General features: G+C 42.3%; 1 protein-coding gene across 9 annotated transcripts; it reads right to left on the bottom strand.

Annotated features, from left to right (window-relative positions):
• Window positions 1-312: 312 nt before the first annotated feature.
• Window positions 313-24414, bottom strand: GABPB1 (GA binding protein transcription factor subunit beta 1). Of its 9 annotated transcripts, none has more exons than XR_014557940.1 (10): window positions 24271-24414; window positions 18121-18228; window positions 16852-17019; window positions 15654-15848; window positions 14271-14418; window positions 13755-13868; window positions 11334-11519; window positions 9132-9247; window positions 2314-3336; window positions 313-2171 (listed from the first exon to the last, which is right to left on the bottom strand). XR_014557940.1 is itself a non-coding variant. In XM_083712824.1 (9 exons), the coding sequence occupies exons 2-9, from the start codon at window positions 18226-18228 to the stop codon at window positions 3184-3186; spliced, it is 1188 nt and encodes a 395-aa protein (XP_083568950.1). In that variant the 5' UTR covers window positions 24271-24414; the 3' UTR covers window positions 313-3183. The 9 variants fall into 9 exon arrangements, 7 of the variants coding, with proteins under 7 accessions (XP_083568950.1, XP_083568952.1, XP_083568953.1 ...); XR_014557941.1 differs by lacking the exon at window positions 24271-24414 and adding an exon at window positions 20613-22168; XM_083712824.1 differs by having other exon boundaries at window positions 313-3336.
• Window positions 24415-24543: the final 129 nt, after the last annotated feature.

Below are 24543 nucleotides of genomic sequence, written 5' to 3'. Positions count from 1 at the left end.
CATCAGTACCCAATTATAAGCAAAACCTCATTTGTTCCTTGCAGAAATGACATGCACAAAGTGGTCATCTTATAGCTTGTTCCAGCCACTGTAGCCAGTGACATACGTTATCCTAAAAATCTTCCTCCCGGCATTTTCCCAGGCTTGGAAAGCTTACCTGTGTCAGGGGTTGACAGCCACCTATATAATTCTAACACCAGACCTCTGATGAATAGCTGAGGGGGCAATGCAAGCATAACAAAGTGCAGCCATCAACACCACTGGATGTCTATTGTAACTTCTTCTTTTTTAAAAAGTAAACTGACACTTCACTTGTGGAAAAGATATTTAATTGTAAATAGAAAAAGTAGGCCAGAGTACAGTTTTAAGGGCAATTATTTTGTATAGGTCATCTAGATGATTTTATAAAGTTATACATTTTCATAAAAGCACTGAAACAGACACAGCAAAGCACAAATCAAATACAAAGTATACTCTGAAATAAAGGAGCTGCACAGTAGTTTGAAGTGTAACGCAATGTAGACTCAGTAATCTTTAAGGCAGTATGGTCTAAGTGAAGGTCTAAAAGCCACAGGTATCTGAATGTTGCTCTTGGTTCTGAAGCACTCTGGCTGGCTCTACACTTGCAGCAGGGTGACGCGATAGAAAAGGCTGTACTGCCCGAGAAAGTCAGTCCTGTTTCTGAACATTCCACTGTGTAAAAATAAATTTGAAAAAGACTCCTGCAAGTAGAAAACTAGCACACAAGGCAGAAGGCTGGATCAGCACCATTCCCTCCAATGTGCTAGCTTTCTTCTTGCAAGTTTTCTTTAAAAAAAAAAAAAAGCACGAGGGAACATTTAAAAATGACAGTCTCCACCTGCAACCAGAAGTGGTACAGTCTGTTCTACCTCTCATTCTTGCTGTATGTGTAAAGCAGACTTGAGTTGTGAGGTCCTTGGTATGTGAGATTACATCTATTTCCCCTTCAATCCCAGTTCCTGGGACCAAGTGCTGACTCCTTCCCCAGGATGTGACAACACTCCAATATTCTCAAACGTAATAGTGATTTAGGGCTGCCACCTATTTCTTGATATTACAAAGCTTCAAAAAGATACAGTGTTGTACACTGGAAGTGCTATGTATCTTATCTTTGATGACCGCACAAATTCAAACATAATCCTAGCCATCAGAAACAACGGTAAGCAACAACAGTATCAACTCATCGTATACATTTATGTTGCTGCTCAACTGTAGATCTTAAGTGAAGAAATCCAAATTCAAAAGTTTCCCTTTGCAAGCTCCACTGAAACAAGCAAGAGCAGAGATCGCAAGAGTGGTGGAGCAGAGGGAATGAAAGAATTTGCGGGCTTCACCTGTGTGGTTTCTACGGAAAGTGAATCCAAGCTGCTCAAGAGTTCCATCTTCTGCATTCTTGCATTAATTTGAAGGGACTTGCAGAGGAGAAGAGCCCTGCTATTGCACCCAGCGTTCCTATATTTCTTTATACTGTTATTACAAGAAAGTCACGGTCCTGAAAGACGAGAGCGGAGCGAGGAGAGGTTGCAGTGTGGGCAGCTTAACCTTTTCTCCTTTTCTCCTCCACTGCGCAACCTCTATGCTCTTGCTGAACCAGATAGGCAATAGCTCAAGTTCAGCTTGAGCCAAGTTCCTTCTGTGCCCGTGTTACACACAAATAAGTGAATTGCTATATGCTGTTGTAAATCTGGACTACTTCCTGTCAAATAACTCCACCCTCTTCGGAAATTTGTGCAGCTCATGTGATACCACCTTTTGCTATAGAGACACCTGCATGCATAGATATCGCCAAATGTTTTCAATGAGCTCAGCTCGTTCACGTTTGCTTTTGGTCGATAAGAATCATGTTATACTGTACAGCTCTGTGTCATTCACCTATAGATCCTTTAAAGTGGACTCTGCAACCCCTCTCTACCCATCGCAAAGAACAATCGCAGCCACCTTCTTTGTAATGCTTGGAAGTGAAGCAAAGTTAAGAGCCTGCAAAGTTAAGGTGGCAGCATAGGAGGAAAGTTAACTGGACTGCTTTGCAACTTGGTCTCCACCTGTGGATTTGTGGCCCAGATTTGCTAGACACGCTAGAAATGTGATTTCATGCTCCGCGTAGAATACATTTCAAATAATCCATATATTACATCAGCCTTCGCGCCAACCTGGTGACCTCAGTATGTTTCTGAACTACAACTCCCATCAGCCCCAAGCAGCACAGTCAAGCTGGCTGACAGTGATAGGAGTTGTGATCCAAAAACAATCCGAAGGCACCAGGTTGGCACGAAGGCTGGTTTACATACAAACCTGTCTTGGTTTTCTTTCTCTTCTCTCAAGTTACATTTCATCAAGAAATGGGACTCACATAAAACAACAACAAACCACCAGCTTGCTTCTGTCTCCCCACCCATGACCTATAGATTAGACATTTTTTCTCATAATTTTCGCTCTTCTTTCCTGAAAAATACTTCTGTAAGTTGTATGTAGAAATTATATATCTATATACCTATATATAGATATATATATATAGATATAAACATGCAGCATATGTACAAACTGAAAAGTTTAAAAAATATCAGCTTCATATACATGTCAATCTACTAGAATATAACAGTAATTAAATATAAAAAATTACACTTTTTCTAAATAAAAAAGGGAGGGGCAGGGTTCAGAGACTCTGGACAACTACTTAAAGCTGTACAAAGGATTTCCATGAGGAGATGTATGAACTCAGAAGTCTAAGTTGCTAGCCTTCGGGACTGGTTCCATCACATAATTCATTTTCACACCGTCAGTTCAAATCAACAGTTATCACCCTTAAAACTGTTCTGTATTTCAGCAGTTTCGTACTAAAATCAAAAAGGTCTCAAAAACATTGCTTTTGCATGTTTGTGGATCCCTTCAAAAAGATTCAGCAACTAATTTTGGAACTGTAAAAAAACAACTATTTACAGTATTTCTTTTTAAATATTTTTTTTCTTTTTTGCACAAAATGTCTAAATTCTGAGTTTACTTATTATACAAGAAATTCACCAGAACTCATGGCTTAAGTCCAGTTTCAAACCTGTAGCATCTTCTCTAGCATATAATCCCGGGGCTGCGGCTGATGCGACACGCAGGTCCAGATTGTACTGCTGTTTTCTAAAACTGGCTTGACAGAATGCTCGCTTCAACCATTCAGACAGCTTCTTTGTTAGTCTGGAGGCGGGTCATTGCCTCCAACTTCTGCCTATAGGCTTCCGCCTCCTGCTCCTTCTTCAGAAGCTGCTGGCGGTACTTCTGCGCTTCTCGATTTGCCTCATCCAGCTGCTTCTGTAAAGTTTCTCTTTCCTATTAAAACATAACACAGAAAGGCATAGGTAAATTGTGTGAAAAATGAATCAATGGCTGGTTTGCACTTGTTTGAAAGCGCCACTTCATTGTACCTGAAGAACAAATATACAGGAATTCCAGCATGTTCATTGAGCTTATTCTTTGAAGTGGGGGGAGAGGGGAAATAGTTAATTTTAAAATATTCTACATAAGGGAACATGGTATCACAAAAGTCAGACAATTTGACGTATGTGGCATAAAATATCGGAACAGGCTAATTTTAAAAGATCCCTTATATAATCAATTGGCTAGCTGTTAACAAACATAGCCTTGCAATTAATTTTAGCAACAGAATATTTAAGTCTGGAGAAGAAGGAAGTTAATCTAGCTTCCCACTTCATAGTTTTAACAGCTACTTTTAATTCTTCTGTTACAAATTCTGCCTACAAACAGCTCTGCTTTTTTTGAAATAATTTTTATTTGATATTACAAGTACAGAGTTATGACAATACAAAATACATATCCATATTTGGATATTTCTCTGAATCTCTAGACTTCCCACCTTCCCTTCCATGTGTCCGATTATAAACCTTTTCAAATGCATATTATTTCATCATCCAAATATTATGCCTCTTCCTCAATTCTCTCCTGAGTTAGCAACCTACACATTTATTTTGTTACATCTACAGTGGTACCTTGGTTTTGGAACGGCTTGGCTCCCAAACAAATCAGCTCCCAAATGCTGCAAACCTGGAAGTGAGTGAACGTTTGTGAACGTTTTTCAGAAGCCAAACATCCGACACAGATTCTGCGGCTTTCAATTGAGTGCTGCACCTTCGTTTTTGAACCGTTTCAGGCATTGAACAGACTCCCAGAATGAATTAAATTTGAGAAACCAGGTACCACTGTATATAATAATAATAATAATAATAATAATAATAATAATAATAATAATTTTTAAAACATCTTTAAATGCCTATTCTCCAAGGAACTAAGGGCTGCATATGCCTGGTCCTATGTCCCTTCCCTTTTTATTTTCCAATAATGTTGTAACATGGCAAATGGAGATGGGTGTTAGAAGGACAACGGAGTGGAGAAAAGTGTAAATTCTATTCTATTCTATTCCTGGAAATGTTGTGAAATCAATGGGATTAGCAAGTCCTATTCGGGCATTCTAACACATGTCTGTAGTCTCTAAGTTGCGTACAGAAAGGTTACAAAACATACAAGAAAGTCAAGCCAGTTGAAATCTAGAAAGGTTACTTAAAATGCCTGCCAAAATTAAACGCCAGAAGCTCAACAGGGAGCGTGGCCTGCCTGATCTCAGCCAGGCGGGAGTAGAGTAGAGTACAGTAGAGTAGAGTAGAGTAGAGTAGAGTAAAGTAAAATAAAATATTATTTATACCCCGCCCATCTGGCTGGGCTTCCCCAGCCATTCTGGGCGGCTTCCAAAAAAATATTAAAATACTGTAATGCATCAGACATTAAAAGCTTCCCTAAAGAGGGCTGCCTTCAGATGTCTTCTAAAAGTCTGGTAATTGTTATTCTCTTTGATCCACAACAGTGAAAACATGACTGCTGGTGGATATAAGGCAAGGGTCTGAGCTAACTTGGGAATAACTTTAGCCATGAGACTTTCTTATGTGTATAGGCTTCCTGTACAATTGAGAAACCTGATCTTCTGGAGTCACAAGTCATGTGGGGAGGCTACCCTGGTAGAAGAAGCTCCCTGCTGCAGATGTTTGCCCCCAATCTCTGGGAGGCAACAAGGATGGTGATGGGAAAGGCAGCATGGAGCGTTCAGGAACATCCCCTCTGTCCATCACATGATTAGAATTGTGTGTGCTATCGCACCGTGTTTTGGATTAAGATAGATGTCTACAGTCTACAAACCAAAAGTCTGAATTCTTGCACTCAAGTCAGCTTGCTGACCCCACAGACCTGTACCGGCACACTGAAACTTAGCGGCAAGTGCGTAAGAATGCTAAAATGTACCAGGAGAAATTAAACACCATTTTCCTCTCTTTATTCAAAGTTATACTTCTTTAGATTTCTTTCCACTCTATTGTATCACATGCCCTTTATTTGTGGCCAACAACCTTCCAAAACCACCCAAACAACTTGCATGAAAGAAGTCCATGGAGAACACACAATATATTGTGTCATTTCATGTAGGAATGGAGAAGGAACTCAGAACCCTGGGTTACTATTATTATTAAATTTGTATACTGCACTATACCCATAGGTCTTAGGACGGTTATAACATAAAATCACTACACATTCTATCCAACCAAGTCCTACTCAGATCCATTGATATTAATGACCACAACTAACTCAGATACATTGATTTCAATGGGTTTACTCGGAGTAGAATTTAGTTAGCTAAATTTCTAAGGTCTCCCAAGTTCCCACCGCCTTGCACAAGGATGTTGTGCACTACTACACTGCAATATCTGGCAACCAGAAAATTCATGACTCCTCTGCCTGCTGAGTCCCCATTATGACATCAGCTGGTTGTCCAATGATACCATCTAAGGGCTATTCTAACATGATAGTTAAAATATGCTGTTCTCTCATTCCGTTATCACAACCACTATGAAATAGGTAACTAGTGCCTGAATTTGATTTCTAAGGGTGCTATCTATTCAGTCCCTCACCCAAACCTCCTCTTTCCCTCCATTCTTTCCAGAGGAAAAGCAGTGGGAAGAGAGACTGAGACTAAGGGTGACTGACTTGGAAGATGCTCTTCTTCCTTTCATACCTTGACTTCTCCAAAGTGGCCCACAAGTAGAACTAGTTGCTAGCTTTGGCAGACAGGCCTGGGGATTGCAGGATCAATTCTGTGGTTTTTTTTATTAGAACCCCCATATCTGTCGACTGATGCAAAAGACACACATTTGCAATTTAAGAATTTCGAGCCTAGGGATTTGCTCTGAGTACAGTGGTACCTTGGGTTACAGATGCTTTGGGTTACAAACTCCACTAACCAAGAAGTGGTTGTTCGAGGTTAATAACTTTGCCCCAGGATAAGAACGGAAATTGCGCGCCAGCAGTGCAGCGGCAGAAGGAGGCCCCATTAGAAAAGTGCGCCTCAGGTTAAGAACCCATTTCAGATTAAGAACAGACCTCTGGAACGAATTAAGTTCTTAACCCGAGGTACCACTGCACCAGAACTGCACTGAGTTCACTGCCATGTACCAGTCTGCCCACCCCATCCCCCAGGGAGCTCTCATCTGCCGTTTCTCAGCAATTAGTGCTGGTACCTCGTCTTCTCTATTACATGTGCAGGGTAAGGAAATGTTGTGCCTGGAAATTGATTGGCAACTGAGAACCAGAGAGATGAAATTACACAGGGAGAAGCAAAGCCAATATCTCAGAAGGCTAACTGCAGAGGTTCTATGGACCAAGTGGGCTGCCTCCTGAACCAGAACACTATGCAAGGCATTTGAGAGACAGAAAACAGGGGCCAAACGATAGGATAGTACTGCTGCAGGGGTTTGCACTAAAAAAAAATCAGGCTTGATTCTCTTCCCACCGATGGCAAAATTATTTTCCCATTTCAACATGATACAGCATTCACTTGTTACTTTAGTCACACAATGCAATTATTATGTGAGGGTTTTCTGTGCAGATGGATAACATAATGCTATTCCTTGCCAACATTCTTATTCTCTTGAAGAACATATCTGTCATTTTTGGATTTTTATTCTAAGGCTGCCCCCCCCCACACACAAAGGGCACTGCTCTTTAAATAATGACTGGATTGACTGACTCCCCCCACCCTGCTTAATTTGACAAGTAATTCAACAAAGTCAAGTGTTGAGCCAACCCACCTGTTCCATTTTCATTTGATGACAGAGAACAGTTTCATGGTCAAGAAAAAGCACTTGAGTTCAAAAGCAAAAGAAATTTTCTTCATTCTACAAAATATCCAGCTTGGAATTTTGGTGAACCCAAATGACCAGCTCATGACATGCTGTGATCTTACATGAGCCCAAAGGCAGCATCTCCACCTTATTAAGAATAATTGCCTAGGAAATAGCTTTGTTCTGATCCGTACACAAGCAAAAGCCTTCCCCCCCCCCTTTAAAGGACTCCATGTTTTTTTTAATTTAAATAAGCTAATTTCAGCCATGGTTTCCACTTTAATCACTAGGTAGTACAATATAAAAGGGACCAAGAAGGTCCATCTGTAAACACTGTTTTGTTGAAATAAAATAGCAGGGTAAAAAATAACAACCTTCCTCTTCTTCCTTCTGATGATATCCCTTTTTCCCTTACAGAATGATCCCAATCATACTTTCTGGGAAGTAAGCTTCATTAATCTTAACTTTATTTAGTCCCCGGTAAATATATTTGGGACTGAGGCACAAGTCCATCCTATCTACGGTTTGTGTTCCAAATTCTTTTCCTGTTACTGTCAATTTTTGCATCATCCAATTGAGTTGTGCTCCAGCACTCAAAAACTTACAATTCAGGTACCTGATAACTGTTGGTCAGCCTATTATTCTGATTGCTCAAAGGTCTCTTGCTCTCCAACAATTCTGCCCATTTGTTCTTGCTTAGATGTTCCTCCTTGAGGACAAATATGTGGTGAAATCCTTCCTCGGTACTCACTTTCCCTGGCGAACCTTTGTCTGAATATGTTAATCTGCATCCCTCACTAAAATGAAACCTACATGCAGAGCTGCTCAGTGCCATCCCAAGTGACCCTTGCTTTCCGCCCCCCCCCCCCCCAAGAGCAGCCCGGGAGCCTGGGGCAATGGCGCCCAGCCTGCCCACTGCTCCCAAACCTCCTCCCGGGCTGCTCTCTGGGGGGATGAGCCGCGCTGGTGGCATAAGGTCACAAATATAAGCCGCACTTTAACTTTTCACTGACAGAATTTGGGGGGAAAGTGGCTTATATTCGGGCCAATACGGTACCTTTCAAATGAAATCTAAATGGACAGCTGTATTCTTAATATCTAATTCATTCCTGTAGCATGACAACAGAGTCCATTATACATTCTCAGTGAGAAACCTTTTAATGAAAAGAAAATCAGGGTGATAATGTGGAAATAGACTGTTGATGGGTTTTTTATTGTAGGAATACATTTTTGCCTGTATCACAAAGAAAAGCAATAAAATTCTGCACTAAAGCCCAAACCTTGGAATGATGAAGGTATTTTATCCGACACCACAATATGAGGAGAAATAATGGAATTGAGATGATAACTAAACTTATTTACTGAATTTGCCTTAAGCAACTTTTCAGACTGTATACAAGGAACAAAATATTTATGATACATAATTTTGAAAATACAGTTACTTAACATTAACATCATCACAATTGTGATGTATGTAGACTTTTGACCACAAACAGGTAAAGCTGCTGATATAAATGTACACATGGGTTCAAGAGTGGCCTCATTTTATACAAAATGTAAACAAGAAGAACTTCAGGGAGAAAATCTATGACATTTTATACCAAAACTTTAGTATACTATGCATAATAGTATAAATATTTTAAGTTTGGCCGGATAATATCATTTGGGGGGGGGGGGGAATCTAAATAAAATATTTCTTCTTGGCTTCTCCATTTACACCAAATCTTTGTTTGTTATTGAAAAACTGCTATTATATTTAAGACCATCAAACCACATGCAATGGGACATTTATATTAAACATTTATAACAAATATATCAGAGACAAACGCATAATGCAGTTATAAATACCTTATTTTGTGGTAATACAAAAGAAATATTAAGCAAGATGAAAATAAACACTCAGTTTAGAAAATTTGAATAAAACAACTCAGCTAACAGATTCCTTACTTCTATTTCTGCAGACTCCACCCGATTTTCAACTATCTCAATACACTGTCTCTTGACTGGAGGCTCTTCACTGATCACCGTTTCTTCAGCAATGTCAGTCGCTGGTACTGTAAGGACTTGAATTAAAATACATTTGTATCAGAAATATGGAGATTACACAAGCTACATTCAGGTAAAAGAACCTCTGGGGGTTAAGTTGAGGCAAAGGCAACTATGGGGTGCGGGGCTCATCTGCTTTTCAGGCTGAGGGAGCCGGCGTTTGTCCACGGACAGCTTTCCAGGTCATGGGCCAGCATGACTAAACCACTACTGGCACACGGAAGACAGTGACGAGAGCCAGAGCGCATGGAAATGCCATTTAAATTCAGATGCTTTGCTAAACCACAATAGATTTGAGTGATTCCTTGAGCACTCCTTCATTCTGAGATAGAGATAGAGAGAAGCATTGCAGAGCAGACTGAGCTAAAGAAACATCTTGTGAGTTTTTAAGCAAGAGCCTTGGGGGAAGCCAGCTGGGGAGATGGAGAGCTGTTTCTCAAAGTTCTGTTTGGCAATATGTGCTTGGCAATATTTGAGTCAGCCTGCTTGGCGATTTTTAGTCAGCTTGCTGTAGCGACTTGTAGCTATTTGCAGGAGAGACTGACAGTGAGGGCTAACTGGTGCTCTGAGCTCTGTTTCTCAGAGAGCTTGGAGATACAGTGGTACCTTGGGTTAAGAACTTAATTCGTTCCAGAGGTCCATTCTTAACCTGACACGGTTCTTAACCTGAAGTGTGCTTTCGCTAATGGGGCCTCCTGCTTCCGCTGCACTGCTGGCATGCGATTTCCGTTCTTATCCTGGGGCAAAGTTCTTAATCTGGAGCAACCACTTGCTGGTTAGCGGAGTTTGTAACCTGAAGCATCTGTAACTCGAGGTACCACTGTACCTCAGTTTTCGAATGTTTCCGTTGACCAGGGGTCGACAAACGACGGTCTGATGGCCGGATCCGGCCCAATTGCCCTCTGGATCCGGCCCGCAAATGGTTCTGCAATCGCCGCTTGGATCGGCATGATCACCATTTTTCCCCATTGGGGGGGGGCATTTTTTTGTGACCCCTCTCCAAACTAAAACTCCCAGCATGCTCTGAGTTTGCTCAGACTTCCACAACACTGGCCAATCTGAAGCCTTAGCAACCTCACGCCACCCCTCCATTGGCTGGTTTGACGCGAGACGGCGGCCAATGGCGACCCTTCCCGAGACTCGCTGCTCCAATCAGGGCGAGGTGCAGGGAAGGGCACCTTGTTGATGTCTAGCTCCAAGAAGGGAGAAGAAGCGAAGGGGCAGGAAGAAGCGGGAGCAGAGAGCCTGCGAGGAGAGAGGAGGAAGACTCTTCTGTGCTGCTTGGTAGTGGCACATTAGCAGCATGCTCATGGACACCCTGGGGTAGGGGCCCTTCCTAGTGGGGTGGCTGCGCCCCCTCTGCGCAAGTTTGAACGCAGTGAGTGGAGGTATCTCAGCTGCACTGTCTCTGAGGGAGGGAGGCAAGGTGTGTGCCACAAATTTTGAGGGACAGTGAACTTGCCCCCCGTAGAAAAAGTTTGCTGACCCCTGCCGTTGACGAATATTTTGGTTTTCAAATGCTGTAAACCCGGAAGTAAATGTTTTCAAATGCGCCTCGGAAGTCAAACAGGAAACACAGCTTCCTTATTCAGTTTTCCGTTTTGAAGCTTCCGTACTGAGTTTTCGAACGTTTTGGAATACGAATGTTCTTACGGAACGGATGACATTTGAAAACCAAGTCACTGTATTTGAGCCAGCCTACTGTAGCGATTTCTTGCCCCTGCAAGAGGCAGGGAAGAACTGACTGAGGTACAGTTAGCAAGGGCTGCACACACAATATTGTGCTTTTTTAAATACCACACACACAATCTGCGATAAACTGCAAGGTCGTTTTTTAAAAAAACGGTTATCATGATTTGATCTATTATTTGTTATCAAACTGTATATTGATTTATAGCACACCCCTAATGTTAAATACTTGCTAGTTGCTCCCTTAAAAGCTACTTTTTTCCTGAGCCATCTGTATTCCCATTTTGCCCCTTCAAAAATAAATTGTGGCCTCGAGTGACTATTGAGTTGAATGCAAAAACTAAACAAAAATATTTATATGCATTGTTCAGAAGAGGATCTGAAGTCCTCATTTTACATTTCCTTTCAGCTCACCTTGCTGCCCATCTGGCATGGTCACAATAATGGGCTGACCCATTCCACTAGTTGGAATGGAATGGAGGTTTCCAAGCTGAATCCCATCAGTTACTATGGTAATAACCTGTTGACCTCCGGAACTGACAACTTGCTGAATTGCACCATCCACAGATTCTGCAGTCACTACTTCTTCTGTAGCCACAACTGTTAAATAATAAAAAGGATAAGAATAATCAGGAGGTTTATCGACAAATTTGCTTTTTAAAAGTTAAATACCTACCGTTTGCAGAAACCATTTTGCTGGCCTTTATTATTTATTAGATTTATTAAATCCTATTAGCTTTCTTACAAATACAACTTGCACTATGGCTGTGTTGTTATGGGAAGGGGCTGTAGATCTGAGATAGAACATCTGCTTTGTGTGTAGAGGTTCCCAGGTTCAATTCCCAGCATCCCCTGGGAGAGCCTCCTGCCTGAAACACTGGAGAAATCCTGTGAGTTAGTGTAGACAATGCTGAGCTAGATGGATCAATGGTCTTACTCATATAAAGCAGCTTCCTATGTTCCTTCTGTTGTAATAGACAGTTAAAGGTAAAGGTAAAGGGACCCCTGACCATTAGGTCCAGTCGTGGCCGACTCTGGGGTTACGGCGCTCATCTAGCTTTATTGGCTGAGGAAGCCGGCGTACAGCTTCCGGGTCATGTGGCCAGCATGACTAAGCCACTTCTGGCGAACCAGAGCAGCGCACGGAAACGCCGTTTACCTTCCTGCTGGAGCGGTACCTATTTATCTACTTGCACTTTGACATGCTTTCAAACTGCTAGGTTGGCAGGAGCAGGGACCGAGTAACGGGAGCTCACCCCGTCATGGGGATTCGAACTGCCGACCTTCTGATCAGCAAGTCCTAGGCTCTGTGGTTTAGACCACAGCGCCATCCATGTTACTGACTCACAATTGCATGCATGAAAGGGTTAACCTGAGCTCAGGTTGCAAGTGGGTATGGCTTAGCAGGTTTTCAGTTCCCTGCTCACAGTCATTTTTTCTTTGTGCTTCCTAGAATAAGCAAGGAGCCATGTGGCTATGGCTCCCAACTCCAAGAAAAACCAAGTGAACTGAGTCTCTGAAAAATGAGATTTTATAGCCTGTATCTTTGCTAACCCAAAAATTGCACGATCCTTTTTGTAAGGAAACCAAGTGCTTTCCTTTATGGCATTTGGAAGCTTTTTTCATCTTTATTTTGCTTGTTTGTTGTAACTTCTGGAAACTGTGAATAAAATCTTCAATTATTTGGAAAGTCAAGTTTCTGTGATTTATTCTAGCCTAAGTATTTTTGTAAGGAACATTTATTTAAAGGTGGATGAGGGCAGATGCAAATCTAACCAAGGTTTAATGTGCTAGGAGCAAGTGTCATTGTGCTTAACTCAGTTAAGAGAGAGTAAGATATCTCTCTTCCAAACCTCTCTCTCCAATACCTTTGTGCGAAGAAAAGGCTGAGAAAGGCTCTTTGGGGGGCTTCCCCCCTTCATTACACTTTATACTTACAGCTAACTTCAGTGCAGGAGCAGCTAAAGCACTCTTTCATATACAAGGCATGCCCAAGTTTTGTAAACCCATCATGTCAGTACCAAAAGATAATAAAAATGACCGCAATTTGGGCTAAGAGGGGGGTGAAGACAAAAGATGGAGATTACAGTTTTCTAAACCTGAATGCCTAGCACAATTGATACAAGGAAATTCATTTATTTGCTGTTTCATATTAGTACCTGACATAAAGCAAAGTGGATTTACTAGTATAAAAATGTTTTGGCATTTCCAGGTACTTTCTCAATGGGTAGAAAGTTGGAGTTTGATACATGGGTAACCTTATTATACTGAGAAATGCAAATTTTAATATTTAGAAATTATTTTAACACTCAGCAATAAACAAAATCCTGTTTCTGGGTACTTATTAGTCTCAAACTAACATTGGTCATACTACCTTTTTTAGGTTTTAACAGGAGAAAGATCATTAAAAGCCAATGCTGAACCACAAATAGCAGCAATTCAAGCAGCTACATTTACATTCAAGCAGTTATATTAAAATAAGCTTTGAAGTTCACAAAAGATGGGATGTACACCAAAAGGCTTTCTATCAAAATCTGTAGAGCATGATTTATGTCAGAAAGATCAGACATCAAATACAATGGAGACGCAAGTCAGAAGCTTTCATCTTTGCCATTAATTGCAATCCTATTTATAATGATTTTCCTGCTCAAATCGTGATTGCCATTATTGCCTTCATAGAAATGGAATTATTATAAGAAGAATGTTTAAAAAAATTCAGGATTTTGTGAAGGAGATGAAATTTTGTCCGTTTTCTTTCTTTTTAATAAATAAATGAATGAATGAATGAATAACAATGTGAATCCCTGTTTTAACATCCAAATATTTTTTCCTCACCTGGTGTTTCTGAAGAGTTGGACAATGGAGCTGAAGCTTCTGCTAAGGCAGCCAAAGTTGCTAGTACTGAAGTTGAGGAATTACCGAACTGGACAGCAGACACTCCTGTATCATCTACAAGGAGATAATACAAAAGTCAAACCACAAACGACGTCAGCAGGTTGCATAAATATTTCTTTCAAATGTAATGTGCAAAGACTTCATCTTGTCTGCAAATCCAGAGCCTGACATGTGCTTGAATAACTCATACACAAGCAAACTTCCCATCCATTTTAGTAGCTGACTTAGTTTCCTGTACACATTCCACTGGAACGAATGGGGACAAGAAAAGAGGGCGATTTCAAAGCCAAACTTTAAGCAGTTAAAAAAGTCTTTACCACAACCTGAACTGGGGGATGACGGAAAAAACTAAAGGGCAAATGATGCACTTGCTGAAACCTTACCATCATTTTATTCCTAAGCATTTTGCTTAATATGGTGAACAAATCATTCCCAACCCCCTGTACACCTGAATACCTGATGTATATGATGTATTTGCAGAAGATACCAGACCTGTTAGGTTCACTACCCCGCCAGGTCCAATGATGAACTGAGGCGTTGCTGCATGTATTGTCACAGTGTCGGGACTTTCTGGGTTTGTGTTGATTTGGTTCTGCATTGCAATCTACGACAGAACAGGCAACAAGAACATCTTATTTCCACCTTCATTAGGGGGGAAAGCCATCACACTTTGTATAGTTATTGTACTACTGTATTTTGATATTTTTTTCTTTTTTAAAGAAAATGTGAACTGCTTTTATATTGCCCTGGGATCTTAGAATGAAAGGCAGATAATGAATTAAGAGGAGGAGGAAGAGGAGGAGGTGTCAGTATAGTTCACAGCAAACAAAGGAGACATTTAGAAATGAAACTGATACCTAAACTCAGGTAAATTCAAATAACTTTGTGGACATGCACCAGACTAACGTTAGGTAGAATGAATATGGTGAGAACGTCAGTAAAGGAAGGTGACCAAGTGGATGAAGTGGCTAAAAAGGTAAAGGGACCCCTGACAATTACCGTATTTTTTTATCTATAAGACTCACTTTTTCCCTCCTAAAAAGTAAGGGGAAATGTGTGTGCGTCTTATGGAGCGAATGCAGGCTGTGCAGCTATCCCAGAAGCCAGAACAGCAAGAGGGATCGCTGCTTTCGCGGCGCAACGATCCCTCTTGCTGTTCTGGCTTCTGGGATTCAGAATATTTTTTTTCTTGTTTTCCTCCTCCAAAAACTAGGTGCGTCTTGTGGTCTGGTGCGTCTTATAGAGCAAAAAATACGGTTAAGTCCAGTCACGAACGACTCTGGGGTTGCGGCGCTCATCTCACTTTATTGGCCAAGGGAGCCAGCATACAGCTTCTGGGTCATGTGGCCAGCATGACTAAGCTGCTTCTGGCGAAACCAGAGCAGTGCACGGAAACACCGTTTACCTTCCCGCCGGAGCAGTACCTATTTATCTACTTGCACTGGCGTGCTTTCGAACTGCTAGGTTGTCAGGAGCTGGGACGGAACAACAGGAGCTCACCCCGTTGGGGGGGTTCGAACCGCCGACCATTTGATTGGCAAGCCCAAGCAGCACAGTGGTTTAACCCACAGCACTACCTGCTGTGATAGAAGAAGTGGCTATCAGTCAACAAACTGATTGGCTGGAGGGAGGAATGCTTCTGATTATCAGCTGCTGAAAACCGGGGGGGGGGGAGTGAGGAGAATGCTCATATGCTCAGCTCCTGCTTAAGGTTCCCCACAGGCATCTGGGGGCCACTGTGAGAATGCTGGACTAGATGGGCCATTAGCCTGATCTAGCAGGCTCTTACATTCTTACAGAGGTCCAGGAAAGACTTTGTTGAAGACGGTTTTGAGTTACCTGTAATATTTCTGCCAGGTCTTCAAACCCATTGTCCACAGCGATGTCAAATGCTGTTTTGCAAAATTTACTCTGTGTATGGACATCTGCTCCATATTTTACTAAGAGTTCCACTACTTCTTGGTGATTGTGTTCAGTAGCCCAATGAAGAGCAGTCATCTTCAGCATGTCCTTTGCATTTACGTCAGCGCCATGCTACAAATAAAACAAAAAACCCCAATGTTAAGTTGTGGGTGAACATATCAGATGATACAGCGATTCTTCAAACAGCTCTTCTTTATTCAGAGGCCACAACAGAACTGAACTGAAGGGCTCAGTCAGCCTGCTTATATAGAGCTCCAGTACAACGTTACTGTAGCAACTTTCTAAAACTATCCAATCACTGAACGTCACTTTTGATCCTTCATTTGCATAACTATCTACAGTATCCATCCAATCACTGAATGTCACTTTTGATCCTTCATTTGCATAACTATCTACAGTATCCCCCTGCTGGCCCAGGGTGAGAACGTCAGTACATAACACCCAAACTACTTCAAATTTCCATCAAGAGTTGAAAAACTGAAAGACACAGCTCATTTAATAGTTATTTCCAGTCCTGCAGCCTTCTACAGTATTTGCCATTTCATGGTCAGTCACAATCAAACAAAGCATACATAACATGGACTTTTTAAAAAATGACAATAAATATAGTCACTTGTTAACTAAATTGTACCATCTCTGTACAAACAATACACCATTGTTGCTTATGGCTGGGTGCAATATGTGGAAAGCAGTGTGCATGCTTTCTACTGAAGTAGCTTAATGGCGCAGCACAGAATTTAAACGCAGCATTAAATCCCCAGCTTTTCCAGATAGGGCAGGGGAAACTTACTGAAACTTTGGCCCAGGTCAGTGAGCTAGGTGGACCAATGGCCTGATTTAGTGCAAGGCAGTTTGCTCTGTGTCTGTACACCACATCCTCCAACCCTATGGCTTTGGAGGGGGGCAGGGGGAGAGGAACTCCAAGGTGGAGGTCCCAAAACCCCAGCTTGCACAAGAGCAACCTTTGTGACATGCTTTGAGCCCAAGCAATATTTTTAGAAGGCTTCTTTGCATGCCACTGATAGTGAAAAGTCATATTCGCATCAACTAGCAAATGAGCATTTTTCAGCTTCTGAACAGTTATCACAAAATGTGCATATATCTATATATTTACCTTAAGTAACACTTCTACTATGCTTGCATGGCCTTCAGAAGCTGCCATATGTAATGGAGTTCTGTCCACTTTGGTCCTGGCATCCCGACTTACACCCGCTCGAAGCAACACTTCAGTGGTGGAATAGTGCCCATATTGTGCTGCTAGATGAAGAGGAGACGTTCCCAACTGCAACACAATATATAGCACAGTTAACAAACAAACAAACAAACAAATATCAGGCTAAGAATTAACTTCCATCTATCTTCTAGTTGTGAACACACAGGATATTTATACTCTTCTAATTTAACGGCATCCCTTCTTTAACATATTGAATTCTGAGTGCCATGACTTATTATTATTTTTAAAGTGCATAAATGATTTAGGGTGAGGTTTTCTTATTTATTTAGTTACTTTTAAGGGCAATGTTTTCTACGAGTTCCTGCGATCCTATAGAAATGCTGCTGGAAGAGGCTACTTTCATTAAACTCACACAGATTTGTTAGCTCTTCTCAACTTTTGATGTTGAAGTGACTAATCTTTGCCCTGCTTACTCATATAGTTTCTCCTACATTTCATGATTCATAAATATCCAGTCCAATACATAGACAATCAGTCAGAAAACTACATTTTCTAAATTACTATTTTCTCGCTTTGAATAAATGGGTTTAATAATAATAATAATAATAATAATAATAAGGCTGTAGTATTGCAGTCAATTAATACCACCATCATTACTGACTGAGCTGGTCAAGATACCCTGGTGTTGGAGAACTCCAGGACAGTGGTCATGGAGAAGTTCAATATTCATACTGAGGTTGCCCGTCCTGGGCTGGTTTGGAACTTCAGGGTCTTTGGGAGGAATTCAAGAGTATGCTGTTGAACGTTCTGTCAGCACAAACATTCCAGCTTGTTCATTCCAGCTTGGAATGAACGTCCTCCCCCTGTATGCTGTTCTCAGGATTCTCCTCATTCCCACCCCCCAAATCAATTTTAGGGGGCACGAGGAGGCAGGGAGAGAGGGCATAGCCCTGTTTCACAAACAGAGGTCCTTGCATGGGTTTCCACTGGTGGGACTCATTAGTTGAATCCCACCCTTTAGGTGGGATTCAATGTCATACCAACATGAAATTGAGCAGGACCTGCTCTCGTCACACAATTTGGATCCAGATGTAATACACATATTTCAAATGTCACTCATCCAGTGATTCTCTCAGAAATATATACAAAAGACCAACAGAAAAGCAAAACATGCAATTCAAACAAACAAATAAAAGATGTTTTCGTTACCCAGTCTGTAGTAAAAGGTGCACCATTGGCCATCAAAATGCGAACTTCGTCATCTTGTCCTGCTCGTGCAGCTTCTAAAAGCTTCTTTCCCAAATCTACCAGGGACATCTGGTGAAAGATTTCAGATGAAAAAGAATTACCGTAAGGTTAATTCAACATGCCAGTTATGAAATAAATGGACATATATCAAAAAATGTGGCAGGTATCATTGAAAAATTCTTGTAAACAGAGATGCAGGCTGAATAGATGGTGGCTGTTGTGTTGGCACAAACAAATCCTGTCTTAAGAAGCTGAGACAAGCAGTCTTGGAATCTTTTAGCTATAGAAGAAAGGGGGTGATCCTCTCTACCCGGGTTTTGTGGTGAGTTGATGGTGGCTTTTAATTACTGTACTATTTTGGGAGGTGTTTATTCTAATTCCTATTTTTATCCCTTTGTTGGGTTTTTAATATATTTTTACTCTAGATTGCTTTGAGTGGTTTTGGGGTAAGGTTTTTTTGGAAAAAGAGTTTTTAAATGTTTAAAACATTTAACATACTTTTCTTTTTTTAAAAACCATACATAGCAGCTTAGAATGAAAACATGGTTTAAAACAAAATTGATCAGATCCAAAGGGATGAAATTACCTAAGAATATCAAAGAAATCCTAAACTTACTTAGGGCAAAGTCCAACTAAACTCATAAAATATTTATTTTCAAGTAAATATGCATTGTATTTGGCTTCATAAATGCTATAAAAACAACAATAATAGCATGCCTACTCCAAACTCTCTCATATGCAAATTAAATGTAAGGACTTATAACTGTGAGCAAAATCAAGGGAGTGGTGTTTCTAGGACTAAGGCAAAATGGTGAAGCTCCCTTGTTATTTTTTCTACTGGATGCTACATGTTTAAGTAATCTTGTTATATTTATAGTACTGAAATGTGGGTTTTGGTATGTTGTTATATTTGCTATTGTTTGGCTATGTTATTGTGAAATTGTTTTTGTAGCGCTTGTTTGAAATGTATTCCTGTTGTAAGCTGCTTTGAGCAAGATTTTTTGCGGGAAAGCGGCATACACATAAAATGATTGAATGAAGGTTACACACTGTACTAAAGAACAGAAAAAAATCTCCTAATGCAGGCATAGGTAAACTTGGCCCTCCAGATGTTTTGAGACTACAATTCCCATCATCCCTGACCACTGGTCCTGTTAGTTAGGGATGATGGGAGTTGTAGTCCCAAAACATCTGGAGGGCCGAGTTTGCCTATGCCTGTCCTAATGCAATACCAGAAATAAACCCAACTTCCACTAATCACTGACAAAATTATCATTATGCTGAGAGCACTCAACTTTTGTTTCTCCTTCCATCAGATTCAAGTTACCGTCCACCTACAATCAGGTACAAAATTAAACGACAGTAAGGCCAGTTGAACCAACTGAATCCACCTAAGTTTTTAGGAACTTCCATTGCTCTTGATCATTCAGAGGCACCTCATCATTAAGAAGCTTGGGATGCTCCTTAACTGCGCTAATCATGAGCCATGTGCACCCACCCAAGCCACTGCTTTTAGGGCCACCTGCTACCATCATCACCATAGCCAACTGGTGCAAAAAAGCAGCTGGTGAGGCTTCTTCAGAGCCCCCAAAGCCCCGGATTGCCACTGCTGCTGCTAGTATAGGTAAAGATAAAGGGACCCTGACCATTAGGTCCAGTCGTGGCCGACTCTGGGGTTGCAGGGCTCATCTCGCTTTATTGGCCGAGGGAGCCAGCGTACAGCTTCCGGGTCATGTGTCCAGCATGACTAAGCCGCTTCTGGCGAACCAGAGCAGCACACGGAAACACCGTTTACCTTCCTGCTGGAGCGGTACCTATTTATCTACTTGCACTTTGATGTGCTTTCAAACTGCTAGGTGGGCAGGAGCAGGGACCGAGCAACGGGAGCTCACCCCGTCGCAGGAATTCGAACTGCCAACCTTCTGATCGGCAAGTCCTAGGCTCTGTGGTTTAACCCACAGCGCCACCTGCGACTCGCTGCTAACATAGCATCAACATACAGTAATTTCAAAAGGCAAACTGGGAAGGAGGTGGGTTCCCATCTCAAATGGAACAATGTCTTGTGCCGGTTCGGCTCCTGAATATTGAGACAGTTGCAGTGACAAGGAGAGCCTTGCACCAATTTTACTGAATTTTGTACATCACCTTGAAACCTGTGTATGGAAGGTTAAATAATGATGACCATGATGAATTATTATTCTAATGGGTGCAAAGTTTGAGGCCTTTTCTTTCCAATTCAGATCGATTGGCTGTCGTAAATTACTTAATACCTCAAAGCTAGGCCATAATTAGTGAAACTGTGCTTGAAAACTGTCTGGAAGTTTAAGCTGAAACGAAATGCAGTGATGGAGCATGTTACAGTGGCCCTCCAACATCTACATTAGCCACTATAATAATCCAAGCACAAAGGTGAATTTATTTATAAAGTCACGAATGGTTTCAGCCCTATGTACTTTAGAGGCTCCTGTGCTTGATCCCAGGGCAATGACCATTCCGTTCCATGAAACCTCATTCCCTTGCAGACTTTCCTGCATTCTTTCAAAACAGCCTAACTTTGAGAGCTGGATTTAGATAACCAGGGTAGCAGGTGTAAATGCAGTACAGAGGTTGGCATGTTTTTGTGTATATATTTGCTTTGTTATTGTATGCATGCACTTCCCCCCTTAAATTGTGACCTACATCAACAGAGAGGAAGCAGAGTAGAAATCCTAATAATCCTTAACCGTGATTCCTCTTCTCACAGTAGTCAATAGCTAATATCTGATTTTGCTAGTGAATAATCGGGGACTAAATTCTAATTGACTTTATTAGAATTAGTCTTTTGTTACAGATAATCAAAAGAAATGGTTTGGGGCCATCTAGTGGAGAACTGCCACCTTACCAAATTATGTTATAACTGTATTGTACCATATTATATTAACACCATAGCAACTGACAAGATTCGTCACCTCCATAACTGACCATTTTAAATGTACATGATTTTGTCTATGGAATTGGATTAGTAATTTTGTTTTATTCAACAGCTTTTTTAGATTTATCACAGAATATGGTCCCTCCCTTTAATTTGTATGCTGTATTAATTTATGTCAACTTTTAGTATCTACAGTTCGTATGAGTTCAAAAGTAGCCTTTAGTTTACATTCTTCTGAGCAGACTACACAGAATTGGAGGCATAACACACCGGAACAGACTTCTCTATGTATTTAAATGCTGTCTATGCACTTCTTACAAGGTAGTCTACAGAGTTTTTGCCTATAATTTGTGCATAATACAAGAACATATTCCCCCATGTGAAAGAATTCATAAGCTAAATTTGACGAAGTCAGTACTTCCTGTCACTAAAAGAGTATATGAAACAGAACCTTTTATCTCATTGAAAATATTAAATCTAGGAGCGTAACATCAGCATCAAGAGCATATGAGAAACTACTTATTTTCCTGTTTGGCGATGTGCAATCTATGAGCTACTTATAAGAAACCTGTTGCCATTCAAAGCAGCTTTCAAATAGCCACAGCCTATATGCAAGATTTCTTAAGCTGTGGAACTGGATTTTATATCACAGACAAGGAACAAGAATATGATGGGGAAATTACCAAAATGTAGTATGTGAATTTGGAGGGAGGGGCGGAGGGGAGTCCAAACTCATGATATACAGCACCTTCCCCAAACATGTGCCTGGAATTCTAAAAAGCATATGGAATCCATTGCCTTGTTCCTTCAAAAAGCAAGGACTTTTCCATCCCCAAAATAAATGGGCATGAACCTGCATGGACCGTTGGCCCTTCAGCCTATTTCTGTGTCTCCTGCAAGAGGCATAGCTCACCTAAGCCAAACTACCTGAAACCCTTTTAAATGCTAAGGCAAAGAGTTAAACCTAGGTCTGTTTGTATGCCAAGTTGTCTGGATCCCAACTCTGGTTGTTTGTTTGTTTGTTTGTTTAAGATATCTATGGCAATAGAACAATTATTTTGAGAATAGTTTGTTTTCATCAACAGCCATGTTACTTTGGCCTCGTAAGGAAGGGCACAAAAGCTACAAACCTGCAAGCAGGAAGGTCCTGGTTGGGGACTAGCAGAAAAGAATTGGGGTGCTCCATGTCTCCAGCAACCTGCTGCATTTCTGTGCTAGGAGTGGAGGAGCTGGCTTTTCTCTTCTGGAAGCCCACTTGCTTTCTGTGCTGGGCACAGAGGAGCAGTATTTCCTTTGCCGCCTCTGCCAGCCCACACATTCACTTGGGTGCAATTTCATGCACTCACCTGCATGCAATTCTTTGTCTCCCGTGGCGACCAGGCAGGCACTTAAATATAAGGCTGGTATTGCTTAAGTGCTACAATCAGCACACATTTTTAAAGTTTTTTTTTAGATGATACATATTTCTTGTTTTGGCAGCGTCTTAAAAGACGGTGCCAACAGATAGAATTCATTACAACTATGGTATTCCCTGAGCTACAACTGTCCTAGTTATAACTCATCAGAAATTATCCATCAGGCTTGAATGGATTCGCTTTGCTTTCCTGTTATCCTTAATAAAAGCAGACATCAGCTTCAATTCAGATTAAGAACTTTATTTTAAGGTTTCAAAGTACCGAGGAAACACTGGCCTTACTCCAGATGAATACATCAGGTTTAAAACATCATTGTTCGCTGTGTTTCATCGTAGCGATCAGCACAAATGGAGTGAATACGCAGCTCGGATACAAGATACGGAAACAAACATGTCACTTCAGAATGAGAGATTTCTACAAAATTACAGGAAAGATCCAATGGTAATTTTACATGCTTTTACACAGCGAAGCCTACCACTTCAGGGAGTGGTGGCATCTGGCAGGACTCAATGGGAAGAGGAAGGCTACTCTTCTTATGCAGCAGTCAATGTATACAATGCTTTTTTTCTTTAAAAAAATGTTTAGCAGTACCCTTTTTCCTACTCATATTGAAATACTAACTCTCAACGAGGCCAAACATATTCACAAAATCTTTAGGGGTATGTGTACCCCCAGAAAAAAACACTGACTGTATCAACACCATTTGCCCCATGGAACAGAGGCAAATTCATCCTAAGAAGCAGAACCAGGGGGATGTCCAAAAAATGAAACTCCAAGGCGACTAGATGTTATGTTTTGTTGGCCATTCCCCAAAAACAGCCACCCATTCGCCCTCGGGAGTGTTTGAATCCACTACTCAAAAAGGTGCAAGGGAGGACTTTTGTCACACAACGGGAAGCCCGCTTGCTCCAGAGGAGACCAAAGGACGAGAGTGGATCTTGAGCAGCCCGATCCCAACTGCATATCTACTCAAACAGAGCCACCGGTTGCCTTCAATGGGGCTGGCTCCCCAGGACTGCGGTCTTACTCCCGAGTAAGCCCGCGCCCCGATATCACGCACGCTTACGCACAACCCAACGTTCCCTGGGGTGGGTCTGTTTAACGAGCCCGGGTTCCCAAGCAACAGGCGCACCGGCGGTCCCGAGGCCACGACGGGGCCGCCCAGAGAGGCGCTCCCTTCTCAGCAGGAGCAAACCCTGCCTCAAAATGCAACCCGCGTCGGGCGGGAAGGGCAGGCCTCCCCGCTCACAGTCAGTTCCCCGGGGCCGAGGCTTCTTTAGCCCAAACGCGCGGAACAGCGCATGCTCGAGAATAAACACGGGTCGGGATTCGAAGGAACGTGTGAACGGCAGCTGAACGCGAGTGTGGGCACGAAGAGCAGTCGCTCGCGCGCCTCAGCTTCGGCCAAGGCCTCGCTCGCCAGCTCGCCCCGTCTCCTGCCTTTGCCCTCACGCAGGGAGGCTCGGCTTCCCGCCGGCTCCATTTCCCTCAGGCGGAACCCCCCTCAGCGCCAGATCCCCGGAAGGCCTCTCCCGTCCCCGCTTTTCCCCGACAGGAAATCCTGGCTGGGTTGGGCGCTTGAAGGGAGCGGAGGGAGCCGCGGTAAGCGCCGGGTTCCGGGGGAAGTGGAATTATTTTTTACCAGCGAAGAAGAGATCAACTTCCACATCCGGTAACAAGGGCCCTATACAAAAAGGCGCAGACTGACCTGGAAAAGCTTGGCCGGCCCGGCCATTGGAGGTGGGGGGAAAGGAAGGGAAGAGGAAGGGAGCAGGCCTCGCTTACCGTGCTGCCCGCGCCCGGCCGCCGCCGCCCACGAGCACGACGAGCAGGGGCGCCCAAGGCCGCCGCCGCTTCTCATAGGCGCCCAAAAGCCCCACAAAAAAGTCCCCGCGCGCGCTCGGCGGAAGGACACAGGCGGCCGCTCTGGTGAGGAGTGAGGCGAGCGAGGAAGGAGGAGAGGCCCGAGGGGGCGGGGGAGCCAGCGCGGAGGACCCACTTTGGCCGCGCTGAGGCACCTCTCCTGAGGAACACCCTCCCCTTGTGGAAACGGGGAGG

Source organism: Podarcis gaigeae, assembly GCF_964106915.1.
Source record: "Podarcis gaigeae genome assembly, chromosome: 14".
Taxonomy (NCBI): domain Eukaryota; kingdom Metazoa; phylum Chordata; class Lepidosauria; order Squamata; family Lacertidae; genus Podarcis; species Podarcis gaigeae.
This window is presented reverse-complemented; position numbering and strand designations above follow the sequence as displayed.

Coding starts and splice junctions, on each gene's coding strand:
- GABPB1 (XM_083712821.1), bottom strand. CDS start 20,693: ATGCAGGAAAGTCTGCAAGGGAATGAGGTTTCATGGAACGGAATGGTC. Junction 18,229..20,612: donor CAAGCACAGGAGCCTCTAAA/GTACATAGGGCT, acceptor ATCTTTCACCAG/ATGTCCCTGGTAGATTTGGG. Junction 14,419..15,653: donor ACCTGGCAGAAATATTACAG/GTAACTCAAAAC, acceptor GTTCTGTCGTAG/ATTGCAATGCAGAACCAAAT.